Raw genomic sequence first — 24887 nt, 5'->3', positions numbered from 1 at the left:
ACTATGCGTATTTCCGGTTTGCTAACCGGCTAATGGTAACCGTGACGATTCTTTTGCCTCTCTGCCAGCTCCAGTAGTAGCAATATTTCTTCTATTTCTAGATCGATCAGCTGCATCTCAATCAAAATGCGCATTCGTCCAGTCGCCATTGCTGTTGAATGACCTCCGTAACCGTAACACCCACAATCCTAGCTTGTTCGTGATTGTCCCTCTTGCGTTGTGGCGTGGGATTAACATAGCGCAGACAGCGCTTCAAAATTGGGCATAAATCAAAAATAACTGCGTCGTGTCTGCGACAAGCTCACTGCGACACACTGCTGCGAGAGTATACACGGCCCTTAAGAACGGTCCACCTGGAATTCCGTTCTGATAACTGTCCTTCCCCAGGGGAAGAGCTCACAGAGAGAGTCAGGACACGAAGGATGGAGCGCAGGCCATACTTCTTGTTTCATGAAGGAAGGAGAGCAGAGCGCCGCAGACAAAGGAGACCACATGGAGGTTTAACTTATTAAACACGCCAAGGTTGTGTTTAGCACTTGCCCCGAACCAGCACTAGAATTGTGATCAAGAAGGAGTGTCACTGGTAGATCCAAATATAGCAACAAGTATACATAAAGATTGAAAGGTAAAAATATTAAAGAATGAAAAGTAAAATTCAGCTCATCGACTCACGTTCATTCATTCAATTAAAAAAAAAACTTTTCAATTTAATATTACTTCATTAATCCCTGAGGTTAAGTTATATTGCTGCTTTATAATATATTGTTATAGATAGCTAACAAAATAAAACAAAATAAAAATAAAGAACAGTTTACAGACTAATGGAAAGTTTAAGTGTGATTGAACATCTCTTTTGGTAGTTTACTTAACTTTTTTAAACTTTCCTGAAGTGTAAAAGCTCCAGGCAAACTGGGGAGGGAGAAACTCAATGTAGTTGTGAATTATGAATTCTCTGTTGAAATCTATTATATTCTAGCCAAAAGTTTAGGTAGACTACTAGGTTCTAGGTAAAAGTTTGTTAGACTACTAGAAAAACAAGACGAGTGTTTGCAGTGAACCTCAACTCTATAATAGTGGCTCCACCCAAAATCCAATGACCCTCAGTCATTACATAGTTACATCTGAAACTGTGGTTATCAGAGTAAAAGCACAGTAGTCTCACTTTATAAAGAGTAGTGCTGGTTCTTCTCAAAATTAATCCAAGGTGTGTAACTCCAGTCTATACACTTCATAGTCATTAAAAGATCAAGATATTACCGTGGCTCTGAGCCGATGTCTTGCCAGATGAGCAGTCAGTTTCGCTCTGTACAAAACTTAATTTTTTTTTCATTTTTCATCGCTGCGGTTTGAGTAAGCAGCCCAAGTTCTGCAAATTCTGACATCCTGGGGAGATGCATTTCTATGATGTTAGAAGGGCATAGTGATGTTAAAAAAAAAACATTCTACTTTGGCTCCACTGTGTCATAAAGCACTGATTTTAGATCAGACATGAAAAACCCTGAGTAGAAAATCAATAAACTATTTAACAGTCCAAAATTCAGTCTAATAGTTCTGTCTTTTAATATCTTTGAAATAATTGTTGTCTAATCCATAACAAGTTTCCAGGCATATCTCTGAATATATTTTATTTAGGATATAGTATTATATTAAAGGGAAATCAGTGGACTGATTGATGTCATGGTTCTTGCACAGCTATGTCTGTGCGACATAGGCATCGTGTATTTTTATATAGAACATGTAACTGAGATTTTACACACACAATATTGTCAGCTCTAAACAACCTGCTTTTCTGACAAGTTTGACTGTCATTCTGAGGATGATTGTTTTTTATTGACCTGAATTTTGTATTTGTCACAAACTCAGGTATGAACCAGAGTGTTCCTGGTTGAGTCAATGTAGTGTGAAGAGCTCTGTTGTCAGTATCCTCTGTTGAAATGTGAATTATATTTTGTCCATCATGTGTAGATGAACAACCAATCTCTCAAACGTCAGTGTAAAGGTAAAAGCCACAGACCTGTTTTCTTTTACGTAGCTTATTTTTTTCACAGGTACCAGCATGATACACTTTAAGCATTTAGGGACAGTGCAGGATGCAAGAGACAGGTTAAAGATTTTTCTCTCTGCTCAGTAATCAGTAAATGCCAAGTTATTAGTTACTGTCTCTGCCTCAGTCAATTATAAGCAAGCAAAGAAGCTGGTGAGTTTATCAGATAGCCGGTCATTACTACTCCTGATAGTGTCCTAGAATTCTCGCTGTTTTTATTGTTTAAGATAAATTGAATATTGAGGTACTTCTTGCTTTTGGGTCTCCAAATAATTTTCTTATATATATATTAACTTGGATCTGGCAACACTGTATAATTGTTTATTGCCAGAACTCAAGATCATGTTGTGGTCCCTCAACATGCCAATCTGTTTGCCAAATGGAGCATCGCGGTAGTTCTGGCAGACCACGTAGTCAACGCGCCCTTTGCCTATTGGCTGACGCCGACCCAACCCCTATGGCTCCACAACCAGCTGCGCTCAATGGGTAATCAGCTCCTGCTCGCAATTGGATGCTGGCATTTGGGGCACTTCATTTAAACTTGGTTTGCTGTCACTGCTTTTTTTTTGCTTTCTGCTTGCACCCACCACCTCCCCTGCTCCACCGATTTTTCATTGCTAACAATGTCATACTGTTGTTCATTGTTGCTTGCTCTGTTCTAGGGGGTTTGTTGCCTTTACAGCAAATGGAAGGCACTCCACCTGAGGATGCTGCTGTTCCCTGTCTGGCTTCCATGGAGCTCATGGAAAAGTCGGAACTTCCTCCGAACAGAGCCATACCGCCAAACACAAATTGTATGCATTCAGAATAAGCTTCTGAAATTCATCTCTGTTTCTCGTCTCGTTTTGACGAGAGTGGTTCTGACAGAACTGTAATGCTGTCTCTAAAGTGAGCTTGTAAAAAAATATGTAGTGGATATATAATTTGCTACATTGGATAATGCAAATAAATTCCAGTAAATGCATTCACAACAGTCCTTAAGTTTAGTGGAATCAACTTCAGATGAGTTTATATTTTCATCACGTCAGTTTTAGTTTTCTGGGATGGAAGACGAGATGGTAGTGCACATCCCAAGGCTTAGTGTCTAACCACTCAATTGAAAAATGTAATAGTGAACTCTTTAGGATAGGGCTATTCAATTACGAATTCAGTTGGGCCAGATTTTAAAACCGAGACCATAAGCTGGGCCGGACATTTTCAGCGGCCAGTAAGGAGGAGGTAATGACAGATTTCAAACCAACACAAATATAATGAAATAACATGTGATGTTTATTCATCATTTCCCCTCTTTGTATTTTTGTTAAACACAGCCACTTCAAAAAGTGCACAAAAACACATTTCAAAACTTTTAAATGAACTGAGGTACTCCTGAAATAAACCAGGCATTAAAACAAAAAGTGCACATCAGTGGTGATGAAATGGTTTTCCCTTTTGAATGAAATAAACATCTGACATAAGAACATCAAAAAGTGCATTAAAAACGTCTCTAAATAAATAGAACCTGAGGTAACAATGATGCTATTTTTCACTTTAAAACAGAGGTCTTCAACAGGGGGTCCGCGACCCCCAGGGGGTCCGCGGAGGTACTGCAGGGGGGTCGCGAAATCTTTGGTTGATTAGACGATTTTTAACATTTAAAAAAAAATATATATATATATTTTTTTTTTCAAACAGTTTTTTCTCACAAATTTTGTGCAAACGTGTGCCATCCACAGATGCTTTGAGGATTCATTGTCCCATCTACATGCATGTTTAAAGTTAAAATCTGTGGATTATTTGAATAGCTCAGTGTTGTATGCAAGATGTTTGTTTATAAATGGCAGTGGCACGGCAACCCTGTGCCTTGCACATGTTTAAAATAAAAACATGAATATATTAACCTGTGTATTATTTGAATAGCTTAGTATTGAATGTACAATAACAGAGTAGCTATATTTATAAACGGCACTAGGCCCCGTTAAATATAAAACACAATTGTATGCCATATTAATAGTAGGGGGGTCCCTGCTCCAACTCTCCATCAGTTTGGGGGTCCCTGGCCTGAAAAACGTTGAAGACCCCTGCTTTAAAATACTGAAAAGAATATTTTGGTCACAAAATGTTGTCTCCCTTTTTAAATAAAATCAAAGTAACATGCTGGTCATATCTGACCGTAGCACATCACAAGGTGCAATTAACTGAATAAAAAAGAACCATCAAGGATCTGTCTCTTGAGCTGTGCATGTCCGCACCAAAGTTGTACGACTCCTGTTGTACGACGCAATTAAACTTTGCCCTTTTGAGGTCCTCATTTGAGATTTGAGAAAGTCGGGTGTTTTTCCAGGTGGTGTCTCCGGACATTAAACTCCTTAAGTACCGCAACAGAGTCATGCAAAGTAAACACATAGGTTTGGCATTTGGAGTTGGTGGTAAAATAAAACAGTATCTGCCCGCCCAGGCAGGGTTAAAACAACGGTTTTCATCGTCAATTTTCCGTTTGAGGGTTGAGAAAGACATACTTTTTCAGTTGGAGTTGAGCTGCTAACATGGTTCTATCAGTAACTTTCAGAACAACGCGCTGCCTCGTGGGTGGGTTGGTTGTGTGTTGCTAGGCTACGTGGAGTGCTGCATTCACTTTCTGATCTACCGTAGGCATTTTGAGTTGATTTTGGCAATCTGTGTTTTTCATGGTTTTTCTCTGCTTTTTTGGCTGAACCACAAGTTGGGCCACTCGGGTATTGCTTCTGGGCCGCATGTGGCCCGCGGGCCGCCATTTGAATAGCCCTGCTTTAGGATATCAATTATTAATGCATGAGTACATCCATTCAACTTCAGCTAACTATAGCCGGAGTTAGAGAAGTTGTTTTTACCTGAAGAAACAACGGACAGTTTTGCCCTGGTTGATGCGGAGATGCTTGGTCTAGTTTTCTCCCAAGTAAAACCAACAACTGGCCTTTTAGACAGACCCAATTCCCACATCACTTTTTACAACGTTTTATGGATTCTTTGAAGATGAGCTCTTGAATGTTGTGAATCGTTCCCTTCAGACCCCTTCTGAAGAAGAACAACTTGGATCCTAATGTTCTTAATAACTACAGACCAGTGTCCAACTTACCATTTTTGAGTAAAATTTTAGAAAAACTTTTTTTTAAATAACCGCTCCATTTTTGAGAAATTTCAATCTGGATTTAGGACGAACCACAGTACAGAGACTGCGCTACTGAAAATTGTTAATGATCTTAGGTGTAACTTGGACGCACACAAGCTTACAGTCCTTGTGCTACTGGATCTAAGCGCTGCTTTTGATACAGTAGATCACCTGATTCTTTTAAAAGGACTGAGACACCTGGTGGGCCTCTCTGGTACTGCCCTCCAATGGTTTAGTTCATCTCCCAGATAGAAAATTCCTCGTAAATTTGGACACATGCTCCTCAAGGATCCATGAAATTAAATGTGGTGTGCCCCAAAGCTCAATTTTAGGCCCCGTACTTTTTAACTTGTACATGCTCCCACTCGGAAATGTCATCAGGACGCATGGTATCAATTTCCACAGCTATGCGGATGACACACAGCTGTACATATCCATGTCTCCTGATGACCAATTGATGCCCTTTTTAAATGCATTTTAGATATCAATTCCTGGATGGCAGAAAACTTCTTACAGCTCAACCAGGACAAGACTGAGGTTTTAATTATCGATCCTAAGGACCTAAAGGACTCTGGCTGGGATGTCTCTGACTCATGGTGAACATCGGCTTGGCCGGGGTGTGCGCCCGGGTGGAGGCGTCCTGGTCGTGGGTTGTGAGCAGCACTCAGTGCAGATGGCCTCTTGTGATGGCGTTTCCTGACCTGGCTCCTCTGTATTTAGCCACACGTTTCTAAGTTTATACACATATATATATATATATATATATATAATGTAAATAGGTGATGCTCTCTCATCCATGCGAATATGTCATCAAGATAGTTTGAGATTCGCACCGAGACTGTAGAGTCACTTGGTGGAAATTACAGGTGGTTTGGATATCATCTACTTAGAAATGATACGAGAAGCCATGTGAATGGATGATCGGGCCTAACACGTTGGTGTACATGGCAAAGAGAAGGGCCAAAACAGGCTATGGCCTTACTCACACATTTGTTACTGAGCTATCTGGCATTGGAAAAGGCCTGTGAAAAACCTTCTTTAGCCTGGGCCCTGTACTATGATGGTAGTTCAACATATTTAGAGCTTTTGGCTCATCCAATCGTAACAACAGAAAGGTCATTCAGGTGGAGCACAATGCTGGTTATAATTTGGTAAGTCAACCCAGGATTTCTTTTTTTGTTTAATATTTTTATTGGGAGGTAAGGCACATTGGAATAGAAATCAATGTCACATTTACATTGAGCATTGTATCACCACTGTCAGTTTGAGCAAACATATTGATACAGTCAAAATAATGTGCATCTTGATGAGTTAAAAAAAAAAACCAAAAAAAAACATACAGTCTACCTCTAGTGGTTTTTTTTACAACAATTACAGAACAATACACAATTGTGGGGGGCTGCTTAACTAACAGTTAAGGACATCTATATATAGCAGTTGAATAAGTATAATATGTGTAATATGAACATGTGTGTGTAAGCTGCTCAGTTTAAATAAAAAGGAGGACAAAAGACAGAAAAGGAAAAAGGGAGCAAAGAGAAGGAGAGAGTGAGTGGGGGTCCATCAATCAGGGGGCAGAGACTGAAGAGATAGAAAAAAAGTTAAAAAAGGAAGCCACTTGTTGTAGAATTTGTCAGAGTTACCTTTCACTGAATATCTGATCTTCTCTAGCTTTAGAAAAGACATAGTATCGTTGAGCCACAGAGCTGGAGGGAGCTTTAGTTGACTTCCAGTGAAGAAGGAGACGGCGTCTAGCTATTAATGAAGTGAAGGCTATGAAATCTTAGCCTGGCTCTCACACAGACCCTTCGTGCTTCGTGCATCTTCGTTACACTTCGTGAGCTCGCACGAGGGTCTGGACGCGCCTTGTTGGGCCCGAAGTCTTCGGTTACCCCATAAACGGGCCCGCCTCTATGCCTAGATCCAATCACAATCGTGGGGCGGGGTGTTAACAGATTAGCTGCTGCTAGCTCCTGCTTTGCTCGCTGCTGTTGTGTTTTGTTTATTTTCCACCACAGACTGAGAGACTGGTCGCACGCCAACGCGCCACGTCCGCTTTCGATATGATTGGTCGAAGTAGTACGTGACACACACATTGAATTCTCCAATCAGGTTCGAGAGGTTTTTGAATACAACCCCCGCCTACTCACAGCAGAGAACAGCTAGGCAACCGACAAAATTCCAGATGGATGAGAAACATCCATCTGCGTGAGAACTAGGTTAATGAAATCTAGCTGCTTGGAAGTAAACCGGTTGTGGTCTTCCGGGAGCCCAAATATAGCGACATGGGGAGAAACCTTTATGATCGTCAAAAGTATTTTTGACATGGAATGAAAATAATTCTGCCAGAAGCGAGAAAGTAATGAACAAGAGTAGAACATATGTGTTAGATTGCAGGGTGAAGCTTGACATTTGTCACAGTTGTCGGCAATATTAGGATAAAATTGTGACAGTCGAGTTTTGGAAAGATGAACTCTGAATAGTACCTTGAATTGTATAAGTGTGAGACGAGCGCAAGGTGAGCTTTTGTAAATATTTTGAAGAGCAGCGTCCCACCAGACATCCTCCAAATTCAATAAAACTTTAGCGCAGTGTCTAATCTGAAAGTATCGAAAAAGATGAGGGTGAGAGATGAAATTCTCCTAAAAGATCTGTGAAACTGCGAAAAATACTATCTTTATAGAGGTCTTTAAAACATTTCAGGCCTTTATTGTGCCATGTACAAAAGGTTGAGTCTGTAAACGTGGGTCGAAATAAGTGATTCATCAGTAAAGCAGCTAAAATAGACGCTGACGTAAACCTGAAATGTTTCCTAAATTGATACCAAATTTTAAGTGCAGAACGGACCACTTGGTTGCTTGTAAAGCCAGAGAGGTTGGTTGGAATGGAGGAGGTAAGTAAAGCCATTAATGAAGATGTAACACATGACTGCGCCTCTAAGTTGCACCAGGGCAGATCCATCGGTTTAGACCAAAACAAAATTTTGTGGATATATGCTGCCCAAAAATACAATTGGAAATTAGGGAAAGACAGTCCACCTTTGAACTTGCACCTCTGAAGTGTGGATTTGTGGATCCTGGTTGCCTTTCCACACCATAGAAAGGCAGAAATAATTTGATCAATTGTTTTGAAAAAAATGCTTCGGCAGGAAAAGTGGGAGACAATTAAACAAAAATAGGAATTTGGGTAAGATGTTCATCTTAATTGCGTTAATTCTGCCGATCAACGAGAGAGGCAAACTTCCCCATATTTGGAGGGGAAGGGGGTAATTTTTTATATTAAAGGGGAGAAATTGGCAGAGAAAAGGGAGTTTAGAGTTCTAGTTACATTGATGCCCAGATACTTTTGGCCAGACGGGCTCAATTCAAAAGGGATATCAGACTGTGTGAACTGTAATGCTGGAGCATTGATAGGATAGCATTCACTTTTAGAAATATTCACTTTATAGTCTGAGAATGACCCAAACCTCTGAAAAGTGGATAAAATTGTTGGTATAGAATGCATTGGATCTGAGACATACAATAATAAATCGTCAGCATAGAGTGACAGCTTAAATTCTGTGCCCAACTGAGGTGGAGATGTTGTTGGTTAGATTTTTTTTTTAGGCATTTTCACCAACCTGAAGTCGACTATAAATTACGGGTTTAGATGTATAAAACACGGACACCAAGAGAAGATAGAAAAAGTGTGCCTTAAATAAACATTTTAAAAGTTTTTGCAGGAGCTCAGAAAGACGCGTCCTACTCCATTAGTTGCTACACCGGAAGTAACCCAGGATTTCTTGTCGTAGATATGTGCACATTCGCCGTTACAATCACAATGACAATAGACCTTCAGCAACACATCTGATAAAAATAATAAACTGTAATCCTAAATCAATATTAAAATGTAATATTTGTCAGAGGCTGAACGTAACACAGCTGCTGCAATCAAAGTGGGAAGAAAAGTTGGCAAAAAGATGTTGAAACGTAGCTTTGACAACATGCGATTATGTATTTTATCAAATGTGTAGCCTATTCCTAAGGCATGTGAGAAAGTTTTAGAATTATTCTGCCATATTTAACACTGGCTGTTTAGAATTCTTAATTCACCAAATAAATAAGCCTTTAAATAATTCAAACTTGTCAGAGGGCTTATTTGGCACTTTGAATTGCCTTGTGTACGAATTATGCTCTAAAAATAAAATTGCCTTGCCTTATTATAAAACTCAGCAAATTTTGTATCATCCAGTTTTAAAATGCTGTATAAAATTGGTAGTGGTTATCTTATGATTTTTTTGTAGTTTTGCAACATTTTATAATAGCAATGTGGGTAACATAAATGTACAAAGATCATTTTATGCAATTTAGCAAGTATGATTTGCTGTACAATCATAAGACATGCTGTATGAGAAAATAACAGAAATTTTTTGTAGTTTGAGTTTAATAAAAATGATTAAACAATGTTTGTTCTAACTTTTTATATATCAACATGAAACAAGATTTTAAATTAATCATCAGTCTCCATTTTAGACTACATAAGCATTCCTTTCTGCTGAGATATTCATCCTATATAGATGCATTTTAGTAAAATTCCAACCAAACAGTTGAATTGTGAGATAGATGAAAGAGAGTGGAGACTTTCTCTGTTCACACACTGAGATTGCTTGAGTGGACCTACCGATGTCTTGTCAGGAGACGGACTTCCGTCGGTGTGGCAGCAGGAGGCGGTGGTCTGGCGGACGCCCAGACTTCCGTTGACGTGGCGGCAGGAGGAGCCGGAGACCGTCCAGCAGGCGGCCGGACATCCAACGACGTGGCAGGAGGCGGTGGTCTGGTTGGCACCCAGACCTCCGACGGCATAGCAGGAGGAGGAGCTGGAGACCGTTCAGCAGGCGGCCAGACGTCCGGCGGGGGGGGGAGCCCCCCCTTTAAGGGATGGATCCCAGACATCCCCAATGTCTGGGGGTGGGAGGGAGGGACTCGAAAAAGTGAGTCCATGGGCAGGGGCCCCATGGGCTCTGAGGCTTTGTCAGGCCCTGTGGCCTCTTGGTCAGGCCCTGTGGCCTCGTGGTCAGGCCCTGTGGCCTCGTGGTCAGGCTCTTTGACGGCTGGGGCCAGCTCGGAGACTGCTAGGGCTCTGGTCACTGTGGCTGCTGCTGGGTCCTGGGACTGTGGGTCCTGTGAGCCTGAGGAAGAGGAGGGAGGGGAGCCATACAGCTTAATTACCTCTTCTGGCTCCAAGCCAAAAACGTCCAAGGAGGCGGTGCGCTGCACGGTCCCGGCATGGACCCATACGAACTCCAGGATAGAGTGCCACCCCCGGAGCCCCCGCCTCGCTGACAAGAACAGCAAGAGCTCACCAGCCACCCGCAGTTTCTCAAGTGCGGAGCCCCGCTCAATACTGCGCCACAGCTCTTCATATAAGTCCCAGAATTTGTCTGAGTCCGCTGCGTCCATTTTCTGGCCGGATCTTTCTGTCACGATGGGGTTTATTAACAAAAAAACAAAGTATCAACAGAAAGCGCGGCTAAGCCGGATTCAAAAAACCAAACTGTGACGAAATAAACAAAGGACTTGGCATGGCATAGATAAATAAATACTTAACTTGGAACAACGGGAAGCAAGGCAGGCAGGTCCGGTAGGTAAGGTAAGGAAACATGAATGGCAGGGTAAGCAAACAAAGATCCGACCAACTGAGAGGGGAGACTGGAAACTAAATAGGGACTGGGAGTGATTGGGGACAAGGTGCAGCTGGTGGGGAATGACAGACAGGTGAGGGGAAAACCAATGGCAGGACTAAAAACTCAAAATCAAAACATGAACTGAACACAAAAACGTAACTTAAAACATGAAACTAAAAACGTAAGTCCATGGGTGTGACACCATGTCTTTTTTTACTTTTTCATTTTCTCAGAAAATTGATTGGTCAGGACAGGTCGATTTTCCTGTGTTGGTCTTGTATCATGCAACCTAACCCGCTCTGAAGTCAGTTAGGTTTCCAGCTGTAGTTGCCATGGTAGTACACCCTAGTAAACAATCTCCAACAGGTTTTGCTCTTTGTGGTAACCCTTCATAAAATCCAGTTCACGACACAACAGTTTGATCTATGAAAAATCTTGCCAAATATAAGTAGAATTGCTGGTTGGCAAACAAGTAGGCAAATAATATACAAATGAAGAATCTGAAAAACAAAAGTCTGCAAAGCTGAGTACTCCACTCCAATCCAACTTTATTTTTTAAGCACTTTAAAAGAGCCACACAGATACATTGTGCAAATAGGAATGCATTTTGTGTGTGCATGTTTTAAATCACTTTGTTCTACCTCAACAGGTATTGGTTTCAGATGGTGGTCTTAGTCCCAGGCAGAGTACAGTGTGGGTAATGGTGCAAGTCCTAGATGAAAATGACAACAGACCAACATTTCATGAAAAGGTCTACAAGGTCAAACTTCCAGAGAGAGAGCGTACAAAGAAGGCTGAGCCCATCTATCGGGTGTTCGCCTATGACTACGACGATGGGCCCAACAGCGACCTTTCATACAGCATTGTGGATGGAAATGAGGATGGGAAATTCTTTTTTGATCCCAAGACAGCAGTAGTATCATCACGCAAGGCCTTCACCGCAGGGAGCTACAACATCCTGACTGTATGAGTCCATTTTTAAGCATGTTGGCAATTTCGAGTTTTGATTCAATGTTAATATTTCTGAACTCAAAAGTTAGTAATGGACAGATATTTTCTTTTAGTCTTGCATCTACTAGTGTAAGAGTGTGTGCGTGCGTGTGCGTGTGCGTGTGTGTGTGTATGTATCAGAATCAGAATTACTTTATTAATCCCTTGCGGGAAATTCCTTGTATATTTAACAATTTCGTTAAGTCTTAAATAAATGCCTGTGACATGCTTTAGTCAAAATAACACAGAGAAAATACAGCAACTCCTTTTTCTTCCATTTATTTACACCTATGTTCAAACAGAACATTTTAGGGTGTCGAGTGACCCACTTTACTTCACTCCACCCCTCTCACCCTTAGGGTCTGCCTTGTTTGTGATCTGTGATACTTAGTAATCCTTTGAGCAAGATATTACATACAGTTAAGTGCCTGAGATCGCAGACCACACACCAAACTGATGGATGAATATCTGACTGGCAATTTTATTCTCAGATAGAAGTAATGTGTTGAACTTACCAAATTATGAAAACATACACTGTTTAATGTAATGGTCGCTGGCCATTGAGAACTAATGTCATAATATTTCCATCATATATGTGCTCCATGAAGTCTGGTCTTCCTTGTTACTCATTCCTCAGTGTTTTATGAGCTAACATTAAGAGCAGTTACTTATATGAGCAATTTTTAATCATTTTTTGTTTTTGTAATGGCTATTACCCATGACATACTGATGGTGCATGTGATGACCAATTAGAAATTGGAATTTCTCATTTCCAACTGGTAAAAAATTCAAGAATACCAATCAGAAGTTACCTTTATGTATCAGGATATAAAACATTAAACTCAGCAGTGCTAGAGCATTTTAGCTAATTTATTTTTCAAGTGAACTATGTAACTAATGATGAGATTTGATGTTAATAATATCAAAGCAAAACAGCATGAGCCAAAAGAGTTTCAAATTCCTACTTACAAGCACATTGAATTGGGCATCATCTGAAGTTGAAACTAGGTGGAAATAACAAGAAAAAGTTCAGGATCACCATATGAGTTGTAGTGGTTTCAAACGCTATATATGCTCTCAAAACAGAAAAAAAAGTGTTTCCATCATACATAATACATTGATCAAAACTGCTCTGACCAAGGTTGGATTGCGAATCAAGAAAAGAAAGTTAATAAAAGCTATGTAACCATAGAGGTTCAGAGGTTCAAAAGCAACAGTCTTATGATAATAACAGAATAACATGCTTGTGGAGTACACTGTCATAACATTAAGCACCTTTACACTTCTATGCTCCTATGTTTAGATCAAAGCAACGGACAATGGCCGTCCTCAGAAGTCCTCAACAGCTCGCCTGCACATTGAGTGGATCCGTCGTCCACCTCCATTAACTTTACCACTGCTCTTCAAAGAGCCACTCTATAATTTCACCATCATGGAGGATGACAAGGTGGCTGAGATTGTGGGTGTTGTCTCCCTACAGCATAACTCTTCCCCTGTGTGGTTCGACATAACAGGTAAAATCCCCCTGTATGTGAAGATAGCCAGTGAAGAGTTTCGGTTTTGTGAGTTAGGAAATATCAAGACTCAGTGGATGGTGTATATGAATGGTTGACACTTTTAGCTTGAGTTGGCATATATGAAATTAAATAAAAGATACTATGGCTTCAGTACATGTTTTTCTCATTCAAGTCACCAAGGCAACAGTGTTTCCAGCTGCCCAGTCAAGCTACATAAACAGTTTGACGGTCTATAAAAAATTGACTCATTGAATAGCATTGAATTCAGCATAAACCTTAAATCAAATTTTTTTATGTTTATAATTTTTAAGGAATAGCCTTTTAAGTTTTTGGATTTTTTTCAAGGGAGTTTATTTATCACAGAAGTTAAAGTTATGTCGCTCCCCTCTCAGAGGATAATGCCCAAAACCACTTGTGTCATCTTCTTGAAAGGCTTAACCAGAGTATATCATTCGCAGTTAGATGGACACAGCAATTAGGATGGAAAGCAGTTCCCATAATACTCCAAACATCCTTAGTCTTGTTTTCATTGTGCATTGGAAGTCAGTATTTATCCACATGGACATGCCAGTATGACGAGTGCTGTGCAAGAACATGTTCATAATGTTTATGTTTATGAATAACATTGCTGATAGCTGATGGTGGGGAGTATCAGCCTGCTGATAGCTGATACTCCCCACCAAATAGTTCAGAACTGAAGAAGCCTTTCAGATGAGAGGTGAAACGTCTTCAAGAAGAAGAAGTCCAGTTGCCCTTTTTCAAGTTCTTGTGAAGGACATTTTAGCTTTGCTGAATCCATATTTAGTACAACAGATGTCAAAGTATCTAAAGTCATCTTTGAGCCAAGCTTTCTGTCATGATGTCACATACTTGATGATCTTTTTTTATTTTAACACAACAAATATATGATAATATAGCAATTTAGAATGTACAAGCATGTCATTAATTAACTCATATAATGTTGCAATTATGAATTAAGTTTGTAAGTGCTGTAATCTATGATTTGGTGTTTAAAAATTTGATCATATGGAATGCTGGGTCATGCTTAAGTTGGTTAGTAACATTCCCACAGCAGACACCAAAGCACAAACTCATGAAAAGTGGCAGGCTGACTAAAAATGGGTTTCAGAAGAGATGGAAAAAACTGAATGAATGAATAAATTAATGGCCAGTGAGAGCCTGAATATTAATTATGTCAATGACTTTGCTGAATGTTGAACAGCTAAGATATGTTTTCCAAGGGATTTTTGTGCCTCCATTCTGTCTTTCAGACCATCCTTTTGAAACCACTAGTAGTACCTCTCAATATAAGTCTGTGACACATGCCCTGCATGATCTTTTCCTTCCATAATGGCACCTTTACTTTATTCTCTTCCTTACTGGGTCAATGTTACCTGTTTACTAACCAGTTTGGATCATCATTTTGTTGAGTTGCTTGGCCCTTGATATTTTGTCATTTAATGTGCTCATTCCTCCACAGCCAAAACCATTAGGCTTATTATAAAAGGTCCTGAACTTGGGGTGTAAATATCTATTCATTTTGAGGACCTTTATTGTCCTGATTTTTTTAGGCTTATTTTCTCTCATTTGTTCAGGTTATCAAAGTGGCTGGATATCTGATAACCTGACAGAGCATATGTGCTGATTACATGGACTGTGTTCTTCCAATTCAGCTGGCTCTTTAGGATCTGCCTTACTCTTTGTAGATGTTTTGTTGTGGCTGAATTTCTTTCAGCTTCTTCATGTTTAGCATTTGTCTGTGAGACCCCAAAAAACTTCTAGTTGTTCAACCCCTGCTGAAAAGACTGGTTGGATGGATCGGCAAGTTGACGTCTTGTCATTCAAGGCATTCACTTGATGTCAACCAAGTAAATGAAGTGGCTGATTTTACTCTATTTAGGATGATTGCTCTGCTGTTTTCATTGTGATGATATGATCAAGGAGGTTAAGGCCTGTGCAGAACAGCAGCAGGGGAAGAGCATCTCCATGGTGGATGTGTTTTTTTGATGAACCCCGTTTGATTGTAGCTTGAGAAATTATCTTTGAATTTCCCTTTGGAAATGTCTTCCAAAGTCCAAGGAGATTTTTGAATTAGGATCTTAGTTTCCTATTGCCCCCTCCATAGAACTGTAACCTTAAAGGCCTCGGTATGCTTCTCCGTCACTATCCGTCAATCAGACTCCGTGGTCACGCAGAGGCTATTAAACCTTTCGAAGTTCTCCTTCGGGATGGCAATTCACCTCCCGATCAGTAGGCGTTGCTATGCTAGACGACCTAATCTCGCGACGTCTATTGTTAAATTCGTTGGTTGATTGTTCACCTTCCGGCTCCGTTCCACTTCTCACAGTGAACAATGGCGACCGAGAGAGAAAGACTTTTGTTGGAGTTGGAGCTTGTCGATATTGAAATGCAAATAATAATAATAATAATGTTCTGAGAGGACGGAGCTAAACCGGAAAAGTGATTCCGGAAATGTTGTTGTTAGCCGACCAATCCCAACCCTTGCGGTCTCCGCGAGTCTCCGTCTCCTCGACGGATAGATAGATAGGAATGTTGGCCGCCGCACGCAAGCGACGGAGAGGGCTCTCCGTAGCCTTTCCCGGACGACCATAAATCAGGCTTAACACGATGGAGGAGTGTGAGTGCTCCCATGATCCTGTGAACTGTGTTGTAGGGGGTGTTAGCTATTTTAATGTCTCCTAAGGCAAACTGGTCTCTGAGGAGGGTCAGACTAAGAGCAATTTAAAGACCTCAATGGAGTGCCATAAGATGAGAAGTCACCTCGACCAGAAAGGGGAAACTGAGGGACCTCCCTGGAGCCATTCCTTGGGGGAGCTCATAATCAAATGCCCAATTGCCAAGCCTTGGCTCCTGAGGCTAAATTGGTTCAGTCTGAAATAGTCTCTTGCGAGGAGAAAATTCAAGGTCAGGTGCAGTGAGAGCTGGGTGGCAGACGAAGGCAGGGGTCTGGACGTGCCTATTACTGGCTCTGCAGACATGGAACATCACTTAGCTGGGTGGGGACAGAGCCTGAGCTGGTGTGTGAGGTGGAACAGTACCAACTCGATATGGTTGGGCTCACCTCCACACACAACATGGGTTCTGGAACCAAACCCCTCCTATTATCACATTCCATTTGCCCAGAGGGAGAGGCATTTGGTCTGTACCATAGACCAATACTCACAAGCCCCTAGCAGGGCACCTCATTGGGCTTCTCCCCATGCTTCCTGCTTCTGAAGAGGGCAGACGTGTCTCTGCTTCCTCCTGCTGCTTATCGCTTTATTTTCTTTTAAATCATTTTACTTCTTTCCACAAGTCTTGGATATAATTTTATTCTTTTTCTTTTAAGTGAACCAAGACTTTTTAAAATAATTTTTATTCTTTTTACAACTTATCTGGCGAGCCAGCGACTACAATCCTTTCAACATGCCCTGTGAAAGCTGTCGGATATATCAACAAGAAATTTGGGCGCTACAAGAAAGGATTTGTGCCTTAGAAACTGAAATGGGACTTCATGAAACGCTCCCAATGGAATCCAGTGGTAAGAAGTCTACATTTACTTCCAAAGGAAAGGGTGAAAAAACTGCTACCTCCAACTTAAAGCTAAATGATACTGTGTATGATGGACTTGGTGCAAAGCCGAAGAATCGTCAAACTGTTGGTATCAACAGAGGATATGTAACATCAGCCGGAATAAAGTTAACAAACAGATTTTTACCACTGTCAGAGCCAAATGTGACTGAGTGTAACAGACAGAGAGACGGTACAAAGCAGCAGATGGACAGAGAAACTGTGCCGAGTGTCAAGGTCAAAGATACTCTTGTGCTTGGAGACGGAGCCATATCTAATATAAACATAAACAGAATGGTTACATGCAGCTATCCAAGTGCCACTGTCTCTGACATCACAAGATTACTACCTGAGGTACTGGCAAAACACCAAGGGGTGAAACAGCTGATTGTGCACGTGGGTGCAGTGGACATCAGAGAGAATCAGTCTGAAATCTTAAAAAAAGACTTTGAGAGGGGCGGTCGGTGGCGTAGTGGGTTAAGCAGCCGCCCCATGTACAGAGGCTACAGTCCTCGCTGCAGCTGGCCCCGGTTCGAGTCCCGCACCGAGCGGCCCTTTGCTGCATGTCTCCCCCCTCTCTCTGCCCCCTGCTTCTTGTCTCTCTCCAACTGTCCTATGATTAAAGGCATAAAATATATATATATTTAAAAAAAGACTTTGAGAAACTGTTTGAGAGTCTTGATAAAGTGATTTATACCAACATTCATAAGTAGACCTCTCCCAAACATCGACAGGAGGATCAACAAATTCAGCTGGCTGCTTCAGTTGAACACATGGCTGTCCAAAGTCTGTGAGTCCAGACGACTGCATTTCATTGAGAACTTTAATCTTTTCTGGCAAAGAGATGATCTGTTTCAAAGAAAAGGCCCAGACCTGAACAGAGGTGGAGTGAGACGACTGACGGATTAATCTCCTCCATTCTCTGAGGCATCAGAAGGGGCCAGGGCCAGGGCCGTTGCTGCCGCCGAGAGAGAAGAGGAGGCAGGTGCCTCGCCACCCAAGGACCCAGCAAAGGATTCAGCCACAGCAGCACCTCCAGCATCCCGAACACAGGATTCAGCAGTTCCACCATCACCTTCACCACGGCCCCCACCACAGGCCTGGGACTAGGGTTGCCAACTCCCTGAAAAATGAATAAGGGACCCCTCATTAGAAGGGCCGGCCGAAACCGATTGCCTTCACCCTTCCTAGCCTGGTGAATTTTTTGGCCCCTTTTTTTGTGAGTGAAACAATTTTTTAACTATTTGACATGAACACCTGGAAAACTAATAATTATCCAGCAATTCACTTTAATATAAAATAAATGAATAAAATAAGTATCTTTCTTAAAGGAGAAGTTCGTTTTTTTTAAACCTGGACCTTATTTTTGGCATAAAATCTGTTCATCTACTCACCGATAACAGTTTGGTGAAAGTCGGTGTCCTTCGGAAGATATTTAAATCACTGGAGATCGTCATATATCCATATAACAGAGAGAACAGGGCAGAGACAATACAGCCTCTAAATAAGGTATTATCTGTCTTTATTTCACCAATACTTTACGACCAATGAATGAATGAACGCGTACTATTGCACTGTTAGCTCAGAGCTGCCGTGTTGTTGTTATTTTGTAGCATAGTGGTGCAAAAAGTCTACATTAAAGGGATAGTTCGGGATATTTGACATGGATCTGTATGGCATCACCATAACCAGTGTCGTGCATTCAAACTGACTTACCCCCGACAGTGTCCTGTGAGCCGAGTTTTTGTCCAGTGTTGGTCAAGGCGAAAGTAGTCCGGCTTGTTTGCTGGGGTCAAGAAATTAGCGCGTTTTTCTTCCCAAAACAGTACGTGTGCTAAAGAGTGATTTATTTCATCACAAAAACCGAAGCCGGCAAAAGTCACTCCTCGTTATCACTTGGGCCCTATACTGTCTCATTGTGTATCAGTGCGCACGTCATTCTGACCGCGAGCTGTGCGCACGAGTCTTTCTGTTCTTTGGCAGTGCTCAACACTTACTCTGCAGACAACTGGCCATCGGGTCCAGCTGGTCTGGGACGCCTCCTCCAGTTGATCTTGGGAACATGGAAAAAAGTTCTCAAGACGCGTGCATTCAGGAGTGCAGGGAAGTCACCCTTATTTGTGATGCAGGCAGCAGCTGTCCCGCGGCCGCCGACATCCTCATCTATGGAAAGGTTTTGTATCTGGGGCATAACTAAATCCCACTCGTGGCAGCAGTAACATTCCACCTCTGTCTGCATTACTTCGCACTTCAAACAAGTGCACCAGGATTTGTCGGCCACCCTGGGTATCGCAGCTCCAGCAGTGGCTCCAGCTTCTGTTTCCATCACTTCTCTGTCCACCCTCTCTCTTTCTGCCCGATCTAAGTCCATTTGGCAAACTTCCTCCTCAGTATAAACGGGTTCATAAAGATACCCCCTTGGCTCTGAACGGAAGTCAATATGTTCCTCGTCGCTCTCGTTGTCAGACATCTTCCCGAGCAGTAAACAAAGTGAACTCGTGCGCACAGCTCGCGGTCAGAATGACGTGCGCACTGATACACAATGAGAGACAGTATAGGGCCCAAGTGATAACGAGGAGTGACTTTTGCCGGCTTCGGTTTTTGTGATGAAATAAATCACTCTTTAGCACACGTACTGTTTTGGGAAGAAAAACGCGCTAATTTCTTGACCCCAGCAAACAAGCCGGACTACTTTCGCCTTGACCAACACTGGACAAAAACTCGGCTCACAGGACACTGTCGGGGGTAAGTCAGTTTGAATGCACGACACTGGTTATGGTGATGCCATACAGATCCATGTCAAATATCCCGAACTATCCCTTTAAGTGGTTTCAGAGAGTTACATGGTTCTGTAAAAGCATTCATAAAACAATACAGCAATGTACTGATATTAGAAAACGTACTTTGTAGTTGAGTAAGATTTGACCATGAGTATTAATACTTTAACTCAAGTACTGGAATTGAGTACTTTGTCCACCACTGCTTAAAGCAGTGTCTGCTTACTGTCACCCATGCGTGCTGCCTTGTTGTCTTCCGCTATCTTCTCCGCGTGCAACAGTAACTCCTCGACCAATGAGCTGCAGCGTATTCTCGTGTGTGAATATGCTGTCAGCTCATTGGTCACCGAGCAGGACTGGGCCAGGGAACAAGTTTACCGTACATTTTCATATAAAGCCCCGTTATTCATTTCCATTGGCATGATACTGACTATTTTTAGATTCTCACAGTAATACGGGACAAAGTGCATCCCTTTTCAGCTCAATACGGGACAGGTGCTGTTGTTTCTAAGTACGGGACGATTCCGTTTTTCAAGGGATGGTTGGCAACCCTACCTGGGACCCACCTGCTGCATCTACACCCTCCAATGAGGTGTCACCATCGTTCTCTTCTCCACCGTCACTCAGGAGATTTTTTTGGATACCATTGCTCCTGTCAAGGTTAGAATGGTTAAAAGTAGGCAAAGGGCGCCATGGAGGAAAGAAGAGTCGGTCAGGGCACAAAAAAGGGAGTGCCGGAGAGCCGAACGGAAATGGCGCAAGTCAAAGCTCCAGGTTCATTATGAGACTTACAAAGAAAAGCTATGTGTGTTCAACCAGACTTTGCGTAGAACAAGGGAGAGTTATTTTTCTGAAATCATCAAAAACTGCAGTAACAACTCTCATGTCCTATTTGCTACAGTAAACAGATTAACAAACCTTCCAGTTTCACTGCCTTTAGAACTCATTTCTACATCCAAGTGTAATGAGTTTGCAATATTCTTTAATGACAAAGTTCAAGGCATTAAGAATGCAATAATTTCCACAACACAAATAACTACTCTGCAGCCAGCTAGACACCTAGAGCTGACACATTTCACACCTGTTACTGACAAAACAGTCGAAGAGACCATCTGCAGTCTGAGTTCATCAACGTGCTGCCTTGATGAGTTGCCCACTAGATTCCTAAAGTCTGTGCTGAGCAGTTTGTTACCACAACTCGCTCATCTAGTCAACATTTCACTCCAGACTGGAACATTTCCAAAGGCCTTAAAAACCGCTGTCATTAAGCCTCTTCTTAAGAAGAGTAATCTTGATGCCACAGTACTGAACAACTACCGGCCCATATCAAACCTGCCATTCTTAGGCAAAGTCCTAGAAAAAGTTGTATACCAACAGCTTAGTGACTTTCTCCTGTCTAACAATGCTTTTGATACTTTCCAATCAGGCTTTAGGCCCCACCACAGCACTGAGACAGCTCTGATCAAGGTGACAAATGACATCCGCCTGAACACAGATGCAAGTAAAGTCACAGTCTTAGTTCTGCTGGACCTGAGTGCTGCCTTTGACACAGTTGACCATGCGACCTTATTACAGAGGTTAGAAGACTGGGTGGGAATTTCTGGTCAAACTGGTTCAAGTCCTATCTGGAGGACAGGAAATATTTTGTTGAAATTGGTAACTATGTCTCAGACCAAATGGCTATGACCTGTGGGGTTCCCCAGGGGTCAATTCTGGGACCCGTATTGTTCAATCTGTACATGCTTCCACTAGGCCAGCTAATACGCAGCTATAATGTGTCCTACCACAACTATGCAGATGACACTCAGATCTACGTGTCACTGACGGCAGGAGAACACGGGCCTGTAGATACATTGTGTCACTGCATCGAACAGATCAGTGTGTGGATGCAAAACAATTTCCTCCAGCTAAACTCAGACAAAACTGAAATCATTGTCTGTGGCCCACAGAAACAAAGAGAAAGTGTTATCAGTCACCTTGAGACTCTCTCTCTAAAACCTAATAATCAGGTTAGAACTCTCGGGGTAATATTGGACTCAGATTTGAACTTTAACAGCCACATTAAATCAGTAACATCAGCAGCTTTTTACCATCTAAAAAACATTGCCAGAATCAAAGGAATAGTGTCTAAAGCAGACTTAGAGAGACTGATCCGTGCGTTTGTCTCCAGCAGGTTAGACTGCTGTAACGGCCTGCTCACTGGGCTCTAAACGGGCTGTAAGACAGCTGCAGTACATCCAGAACGCTGCTGCTTGAGTCCTGACTAGAACCAGGAAATACCACCATGTTAGTCCAGTGCTCAGGTCTCTGCACTGGCTTCCTGTCGCTCAGAGAAGAGACTTTAAAACAGCTCTGCTTGTGTACAAGTCTCTTCATGGTCAAGCACCAAAGTACATCTCTGACATGTTAGAGCTATATGAACCAACTCGGGCTCTGAGAACCTCAGGGAGGGGTCTCCTGCTGGTGCCCAGAGTCAGGACTAAACAAGGTGAGGCTGCGTTTCAGTTTTATGCTCCTAAAATCTGTAACAGTCTTCCAGAAGATGTGAGACAGGCCTCAACTCTGACAATGTTTAAATCCAGGCTGAAAACAGTTCTGTTTAGCTGTGCATATGACACCTGAAAGTATTTGATCTGCACTCTTCGCTTTTAATTTAATTAATTAAGTTATGTTTTTTGGAATGATTTTTATTTCCCTTCTTGTGATTTTATGTAGCTGTAAAACACTTTGAATTGCCTTGTGTATGAATTGTGCTCTACAAATAAATTTGCCTTGCCTATAGCTATAGGCCGACGAACTAGCCAGGTGGCTAGCTTCAGCTCGCTGTCTATCCAATCTCTTGTGTTGCACTTTTCAACGAGACAATCAGCAACAACTGATCGATGATCTTGACAGAAAGTTTCTCAGAGTCTGGTGTGTATATTGAGAATGAGACTTCAGTCAGGACTGATGGATGTCATTCAGGTCAGCAGCTCTGTTCTGTAAAATATTGGATTTTAAATATTGGGTTTCAAAGTTTCCACAGTTTCCTCATCCTCTGCATGTAGTTTCTCTTACAGGTATTTTAAACTAAACTAAACAAAAGTTGCAATGCAGTATAAATTGTAAGAGAAAATAGAATGTAACAATTTGCAAAAAATACAATTTCTATATTTAATTCAATACAATGCACATAGAGTATTAAAGTACTGAAACTCGGGAAGGGTATTTTCTATATATGCTCAGAATCTTGGAAAGTAGTATAATGCAGATTTAAGGTAAACACAAGAAACTTGTGCTAAAGAAAAAATGGACCAGACTCAGTGAATAATTCCCTATACTCCCTATATAGATCAGTGAGCAGTGCTGACCAAGTATGCAGTAAATGAATAAAAGAAAAAGAGGTTTGAATCATAAAGACAGCATCTCAGAAAAGCTTAGCCATTTACAAAAGAATTCTGCAGCTCCCCCATCTTAGACTGCATGAACAAATAGTTCAACAATTAAAAATATAAGATTGCATTAACTGTAGAAAATGCTATGTGATTTCTAAAAACTATCACAGCTCACTTGAAGCGGCTAAAGCCAGCAGGTCCCTGTTGCTGGTTACTAGAAATAATAATATGATTATGGTGCAACTTGGCATGTCCTGCATCAATCTCTTTATCACCATCCACTGAATCCATAGACACTGTGCTTGTTTGTCTATGCGTGTGAGCCAAAATATTTTCAAATATTTGTTTGCATTTGCTCACCGGTTGCCTCTTTGGAGCTATGTGTCTTTTTACAATTTGTACATTCCACCATACAAAATAGGAGCTTACGCCTTAAGTTTCATCTTCCTAGCACACAGTGTGGCTCAAACTTGCAGCCTTGTGATAATTTGACAGCCCACTCCACCAAGTGGACCAGAACGTCTGCAAGATTTCTATCATGATAAGCTTTTTGCATTTTGATTTTGCTGTTTTAAAAGTACCAAAACAGGGCAAAATTAATAATGAAACTTACATTATATAATAAAAAGTGTAATAGTAATGTTAATTCTAAATAGACTTACTGCTTTCTGAAACCATTACTCTGTCGTGTTTTTTCATTGCCTATGCCTTTTAAAAATGGTTTTGTTTTGCCCTCCTCTGTCAAGCATGTCTGTCTTTCCTGTCTCACCCTCTCTCTCCTCTCTTTCTTTAATGCTTCATGCCTGAAAGGTTTCAGGTTTCTCCATGAGATGTTCTATATTCTGCAGAGCACTTGTATCAGGAACTGTTCCTCAGAAGGTATCTTGTTTCCAACTTCCACTACCAGTCGTGATCTCTGAAGTTCTTTTCCTTTTTTCTAATTTTCTTTTGATTTTGCTGGAACCCATAGTTTTTTTTCTTTTCATCATTGCTGCTAAATTTAGTACATCAAAAATAATCTCAGACGAGGTAGATGTGTATGTATGCATGACAATTTATGTGAGTTCCATCAATGCATGCACGCGTGTGTTTCACAGTAATCAACTGTATTGTTAAGGTTATATAAATGAATGAAAGGATGATCAAACTATTTTGATGTGATACTGAAAAAATGTGCCGTTATCTGATCATAATCTGGATTCTACCATTGAGATCTGGTTGAATAAGGTTTTGCAGCAGAATGTAGTTAGAGTTGACGTTAGACTTTAACATTATTGGGCATGTAAAATTTAAAAGTAGGTGTGCAGCATAATCACGCTGGTGCACTTATAGTGAGGAGTCTTCATACCATTCAGCAGGTTTTCAACTGGTCTGCCCACTGGATGCGCCATGAAATATGATTCTTCAATTCATTGGGATATTTAAAAAACAAAAAAATATTGGACAAAAGTCTGCAAAGCCTTGATTGGGTAGCCTGACAGATCTGAACACTAATCTGGTAGAATGTCATGGTAAATACCTGGATACTGTAACAGTTAGCACAAGCAAAAACAACACAAGATGAAAAACACTGATATAGACTAATGTCAACAACATCAAGGGGCATTGTATTGTGGGTCGTACTTGGCATCTTCGAAGTCATGGTCACAAGCTCCACTTGCAAACACATTGTGTGTGGAGAAAGTAGCTGGAGTCCAACTCAAACAGTTGTTTTGGGAAGAAAACATAGACAGAGAAGTATCATGAAGTTGTTGAGGACACCTATATATGGAAAAGATGGAACTTGTAAGTGGTTTGGATCCTTACAAGACTCCTAACGAATGTTA

General features: G+C 41.3%; 1 protein-coding gene across 7 annotated transcripts in view; it reads left to right on the top strand.

Annotated features, from left to right (window-relative positions):
* The window catches only part of LOC142388681 (protocadherin Fat 3-like), a 248293-nt gene that overhangs the window by 80036 nt on the left and 143370 nt on the right, over positions 1-24887 (top strand). For 6 of the 7 annotated variants that reach the window (XR_012770319.1, XM_075474224.1, XM_075474221.1 and 3 more), the window contains exons 5-7: positions 11483-11797; positions 13127-13337; positions 23872-23940. Coding sequence is in view for 6 of the 7 variants with exons in the window: in XM_075474224.1 (XP_075330339.1) it covers positions 11483-11797; positions 13127-13337; positions 23872-23940 (595 nt within the window). In the remaining variant the exon portion in view is untranslated. The remainder of the gene's footprint in view (positions 1-11482; positions 11798-13126; positions 13338-23871; positions 23941-24887) is intronic. The other variant, XM_075474223.1, reaches the window with a different exon arrangement.

This window comes from Odontesthes bonariensis, chromosome 9, assembly GCF_027942865.1.
Source record: "Odontesthes bonariensis isolate fOdoBon6 chromosome 9, fOdoBon6.hap1, whole genome shotgun sequence".
Taxonomy (NCBI): Eukaryota; Metazoa; Chordata; class Actinopteri; order Atheriniformes; family Atherinopsidae; genus Odontesthes; species Odontesthes bonariensis.
This window is presented reverse-complemented; position numbering and strand designations above follow the sequence as displayed.